Source organism: Bipolaris victoriae (assembly GCF_000527765.1).
Source record: "Bipolaris victoriae FI3 unplaced genomic scaffold scaffold_192, whole genome shotgun sequence".
NCBI classification, from domain to species: domain Eukaryota; kingdom Fungi; phylum Ascomycota; class Dothideomycetes; order Pleosporales; family Pleosporaceae; genus Bipolaris; species Bipolaris victoriae.
In genome coordinates, this window is record NW_014575200.1 from 273 (window position 1) to 6296 (window position 6024).

The 6024-nt window shown below is 50.6% G+C and overlaps 2 protein-coding genes across 2 annotated transcripts; one reads left to right on the plus strand and one right to left on the minus strand.

Annotated features, from left to right (window-relative positions):
* Window positions 1–1115: 1115 nt before the first annotated feature.
* COCVIDRAFT_31838 (hypothetical protein) lies at window positions 1116–4210 on the minus strand (the record flags this gene model as incomplete). The annotated part of the gene is made up of 5 exons (XM_014694922.1): window positions 1116–2141; window positions 3610–3884; window positions 3936–4053; window positions 4107–4140; window positions 4200–4210. 5 exons carry the CDS (start codon window positions 4208–4210, stop codon window positions 1116–1118), a joined length of 1464 nt encoding a protein of 487 aa, XP_014550408.1.
* A 434-nt stretch (window positions 4211–4644) lies between these two features.
* On the plus strand, window positions 4645–5641 carry COCVIDRAFT_31839 (hypothetical protein; the record flags this gene model as incomplete). The annotated part of the gene is made up of 2 exons (XM_014694923.1): window positions 4645–4667; window positions 4714–5641. The coding sequence occupies 2 exons, from the start codon at window positions 4645–4647 to the stop codon at window positions 5639–5641; spliced, it is 951 nt and encodes a 316-aa protein (XP_014550409.1).
* Window positions 5642–6024: the final 383 nt, after the last annotated feature.

The window sequence follows — 6024 nt, forward strand, 5'->3', positions numbered from 1 at the left end:
TAGTAAAAGAATTGATGCCGCGAAGCCCCGTCAGAAAGATACACAAATAGATGTCTGAAGATCAACTTGCTTTGATCACAAGAAAGATGGCCGGAAGCCAAGGTCGTATCTCAATCGTAACAAGAAGAGAAACGAACGGAAGCAGGTAAGAGAAGATGTGATTCAATTCTAAACCAGAGACATGATAGGTACATGATTGAACAGAGTTCACATGAGTTTTTGACCATTCAATATCTAATAGTGCCTCTGAGCTTTTCGTCTACAATTCCGCATGACAACATAGCTGTAACGGAATTTCGAGAATTCCCCCCAGTCTCTCCGTGGAATATCTTGACCGTATGGCTGGAGGAAAATCACGGGGAGGGGGGGGGATTACTTTTGAGTATAACCTTGATGTACTCGATGCCGTTGAACTGCGGCTACAAATAGTGAAGTGAACGAACACACATGCCACATTCTGCGTCAAACAGAAAAACAAGAAGCGTCCTGCGACTAAGATCACAGCCTGATTTAAAATTGGTAGTAACAGTATCAGTATCACATTTTCGTATATATGTTAACTAAACAAAGACACCATTTCCCCTTACACGCCGTCATCCCAGTCATATCCATCGTCACACATAAACAATCCCCCTCCATTCCATCCACCCATTACGCAGAAAGCCGTTGCGCATAACCAAACATTGAGAAAAAGAAAAGAAACGCGAGAAGTACATAACAGAAAACAGGACGAAAAAAAACGAACAAACAAAAAAGGGAATGGGGTATCTCAAGGCTCAGACGAATTATGCAGACTGGAAGAAAAAAGGCATTTGAAACGCGTCGCTCGCACCGAGCGTAAAAGCCCTTGTTGTCAGTTCTCATGGGTTCGTCTTCTCACGAGCCGGTGAAGAGATGGGTGAAAAACGCAAAGGAAACGAGAAACGAGAAACGAACAAAACAGAAAATTATTGGAAACCTTTACTCGCCGAGTAAAAGACCCCAACAGTGCTGAAAAAAAAACAAAGAAGGTCAAAGGAAAGAGTGAGGCTACTCCGACATGTTGAGTGCCGGTTAGTCACCTCTTACTTGACCTTCTCGAGCTGGCAAACGTTGTGGAGGAGATAATGAACATCTCAGAGCTCCATCCTCTCCACAACACCCTCACTCATTGTCCGTACTTTGCTCACGGTCCTCTCCCTGCCAACGAGTGATTCGACGTCGCTGTCTCCCTCGCTCTCGTAGTAGTAATCAGCGTCCATGCTCATTTCTCTCGCAGGGATATATTGCTCCTCCTCTGCATCGACAACCTCGCCCGGATGATCAATTACCATGTTGTCGAGCTCATCGCTATCGCCATACGCCTCGAGTCCCTTTTTAGCACGAGCTCCCAGCCAGTACTCGGCACGCTTTCTGCTGCCCGCATTGGCTGAAGATTCGTATTTGGTTGCTTTGAACTTGGACATGAGCGACATGGCAACGCTAGGCGAGTTGGAGAGTGCCGATATACCACGCAGGTAAAAGTAGGCTACTCGCTTGCGCTCCTTGTTGTAGAGGAAGAAGTGATGACTCCAGATTGCACCATCATCGGCAAAAGGATCATCTGATGGTTCCCAAGCATAGTATTCACAACTCGACATATCCATCTCGCTGTCAACGAGCTGCCACGAGCGGGGGCTCCATATCGGCGAGCCGAGCGGGGTGACGGCGCCTGCGGGGAGGCCCGCCGAATACACCTGGGGTCGCAGGTAGTACATGGTCGTATCGATCTTGTGCATGAAACTGTGCATGGTTTCGCGGCGGAACTCATCGGGGTTCAGTGTATTTGCAAAGTCGTAGTCAATGTGTGTCGCATTGAGCGTTGCAATAAGGTAGGCAAAGGTGTGACGGTTCGCAGCCTCGCTGAAGGTGCCAAACGGGGTATCTCTGGAAATGTCAAGTTGGTCAGCGAATTGCGCAGCGGATTGCTCCGACAGCCCCGCAACCGCCGATAGCAAGTCCTTGTGTCGCTCTTCCAACGTCTTCTCAATGCGCTTGTATAATTTCTTGTCACTCCCAGCTGCCTTTACAGTCCATAGATCGCATCCGCCAATAATGGCAGTATCTTGGGTGTCGAAGTTGAGGGCGAGGTTGACCTCGTGGAGGGCGCACAGGTCGAGGTACTGCGTCACCGGATCAGCTACATCATCATCACCACCACCATCACCGGGGCCTTGTCGCATCAACTACCCACCTTCATTGTGCCAATACCAGGTTGTTTTCGATCGAAAAGTATGTGAATTTAAATGTCCGAGTTGGTTTTTGATGTCGAGAGGAGGATAGGGGTTCAGAGCGCAGTGGCTACTGGTTGCGGGCGGTGGTGTGTTCGGGAGGGATGGCCTGCGCGAACCGATACAACGAGTAGACACGACTCTAGGCTGGCTGCAGAGAGGAGAGAGTACTGTTGTTCGGCCAGACAGTCGTCTAGCAGGCGGTGGACATGTGTATAGCGTGAGCGGAACTGTGGTGTGAGGTGTCGCTGTTACGACGTGGTCGCGATTGCGGAGACAGCGGTGATCAGCTTGGCGGTGTCGCCGAGCTAACAAGGGCATGTGTGTCGGGTTAACATTCCTGATTGGTTCATACAAGCCCAGGTCCTCAACCAACAACAGCAGCTGATAAGACCAGATGGGTAACTGGTGAGAGACGACTGGTGTTGAGCGCTGGTGTCAGTTGGGTACCGGCAATGCGCAATGTTGCGCGAGTACGTAATGTGTCATCTGAAGTAAGTCGAACGAGCATGTGAACTGGGATAGATCAATTGCCTGGTAAAGAACCCCACTGGGTTCGGCAATGTGTCATTTCATATGTGCCTGGCAAGGTTCTGAGTAGAAGGACCAAGACTTGATCCGAACCGACTGCTGTCACAAGGTGCAGATGCGCAATTGCTAGCCAGGTATGGACAATGTCTGTTGCTAGGTGGTTAGGTTTAGTAACGCAGCAAGAAAACGGTAACAGAAGAGAACGAGCAACAATGTCAAGGGCAGAAGTCTCGATGGCATGATGTATGATCACGTTCGAGCTCAGTAAACCACTTGTGTAAGACCTAGCTGTGTCGAGCAAAGCCCGCCAGTCGGACATGTTTGATTGTAGTAGATAGAGTACAGCCACCGCCATCCGCTCTACAAGGCAGGATGGCAGGTGGTGCGTTCTCCAATAACCCGACTCCCCGCGCCGTGTGGTATCGTATCGCCGTAACGCCTGTCCTTGAAGTGTGTCTGTGGCATGAACCGTGTCGTTGCCGTATTCCCAAACAAAGCCCCGCCATTTTCCCGATGATTGACGCCATGAATCAAGGTCCTGTACGCGAATGTGGATCTGGCCTCTCACATGATGCCCTGCTCGCGGAGCCGGTTTTTGAAGATTTCGGCACTGCCACCATCATCCTGGAGGCCGAAGGCACGGTCAGTGAGGGCTAATGGGACGAGGCAGGAACAGCAGCCAGGCCGAGTGTATGTGATTCAATGCTCCGTAGACGGCTTTACATGATCTTGGTAACAATGTCGTCCTCAGTCTGGACGACAGGCGCGTCAGCCAAGTGGCGCTCTGGGTGTAGCGAAGCGGACCGGAGACGCATCACACTTCACTCACCTCCATGTCCTCGAGGCTGTCTTGCTGTCCTATACACCGCAGTACGTTTTTCTTGCTGCTCTCCTGCATCTCACCGGCAAGCAGGAGCTCGTCGAGGATGAAGTAAGCCTTTTGAAAGTTGAAGATGATGTCGAGCTCGCAGACGTTGCCGTAGTACTTGTCCATCTGCTCGACATAGCGATGGACGATTTCGAGTGTAATCAGCTCATTGTCGGTAGCGTCGCATCCGGCGATGAAGAAGAGCGAGGCATATCGGCGGTAGACAACCTTTGTATCTGCATGCTTGTGAGTCGAGCAAAGACACTGTCTTCCAGGGGCATACTGACCCTTGTACTCAAGGAAGTTGCACATGCGGGTGCGACGGGCAAGGACAAGCTGCGAGACGTCCTTGACTATCTTTGCCTTTTCCTTGGGCGCCAGCGTGGTGAACCATTTGGCTAGACGCTACGTGGGAGCATCAGCAGGGGGAGCTTTGCATTCTGGGGTGGGGGACCAACCACTTTGCCCTGCCGTGAGAGCAGAATGAGGTATCTAAATGAATTGTCAGTGAATGCACTGAATGTAATAAGGGTGTGCAGGCGCTATCATACTTGATTGTCATGATGTCGTGTGAGGTGGAGAGGAGTGACTACTGTAGTAGTGCCGTGGCCTGGGAAAGGTGCAACTTGGGCGATCGGCGGTCACAGGCCAGCCCCGCGACTCTTGAGACGTCAATGCGCCCTCGACCATATTCCCCGCCGTTGCCTTTGCCTCAGGACTGATATGCAAACACACATATTGTGAACTCGATGCGCCAATAGTCTTATCGCATACACCAAACCACTCTCTTCATATCCTCTTCGTCTTCGCTGTTTTATTCAGCCGCGCTATAGCGACCTAGGCGCAACCTTTTTTTGAAACCCGCCCCACTGGCTGACAAACATTGAGCGCATTGCAACCTTCCCTCTAAGGCCATATACTACAACAAAACCCGGGGAATAGACTCAAATATACCGTCTTCTTCACCAAGTAGCCTGCACCCTACAAACCGCAGCCATGAAGCTCATACTCTCGACCTCGTACGGCCACCCCATATTTGTCTACTATCAAATCTAACGACATCAGGAATATTATGTCTGGCGGACCGTCCGTCATACGACGTCCGCTCTTCGAAAAGTCAAACACTGAGCTCACATCCTCGCTGCGCGCAAACTTCTCCGCCCACCAGCCCTCCACACCACCCTCAAAACCAAACTACCGCACATGGACGACCGCGACCGACTCCGCGCTATACGTACCCACACATACCCCCTCGCCGCTCACCGAGCCCCGAGAGTCCTACGACATCACAGTCAAACTATTCTACCTCCCAAACATACCTGCCGACCGTCGCTGCGCCCAAACAAGGGAAGCTATAGAACTCGTCCTCAAGGAGCTAGGAACACCCTCAATAGACCTCTTAATCGTCAGCTTCCCAGGCATATCCTTTGACGCCGACGACGAAGAATCCGACTTTGAAGATGATGACCCGCCCTCTCCTCCCTCCGCAACCCAATCCACATCTGAAAACACCTCCGGTGACTGTCTAGACGCCGGCGTACCCCCAGAAGACCTCGAGACTATGATAAAAACATGGCACGCGCTCGAGAAACTGCAATCAGAGGGACTCGTCTCGAAACTCGGCATCGCAGAATTCGGCGTTGCGCGCCTGACACGCTTCCTCGAGCGAACAAACATAAAACCGAGTGTTAATCAGATCAATGTGAGGGACTGCTGTGTTGTGCCCAAGCCGCTTATCTTGTATGCGAAACAACAACAGATTGAGCTGCTCACACATAATGACTGCACGAATATCCTGCCAAGGGGGACCTTGAGGCAGATCCTGGGTGCCGGTGAAAACGGATCAGGTGTCTTGGCTGGGGAAGGCAACGAGGAGGGATTGAAGGGGGATGTGGAACCGCAGTGGGTAGTCAAGTACACGGCTGTGGTGAAGGATAGAGGTGTGGTGGAAAATAAGGGATACTTTGCTGTTGCGGAGTTACGGGATGCATAGACTTGGTGTGATATGTAAAGGTCAAGTATGCATATGATTTGAAGTATTTATTGGGAATTCATAATATACAGATATCGTCTACCCAGTGTTTCATTTACAGTCTTTGTTCTCGAGATTCAATTACCTCCTTCATCTAAGCCCCACTGAAAATACCGCATTCCTTGCAATTCAGTCCCTTTCCTCCATTGCCCAGATTCGCGGAAATAGACTTCCTCCGCATACACTGCAGTTTGGTCCCTTGGACATGCTGGATAAGATTTGCTTGGGTTTTGGAGGTATGCTGGGTGAGATTTTATGGATGTAGTTGAAACGAATGTTTCTCGGTGATAGAAATGATAGAAATGGTGAGAATGTTGGAGCGAAAATGGTGAGTAACGAGGAGA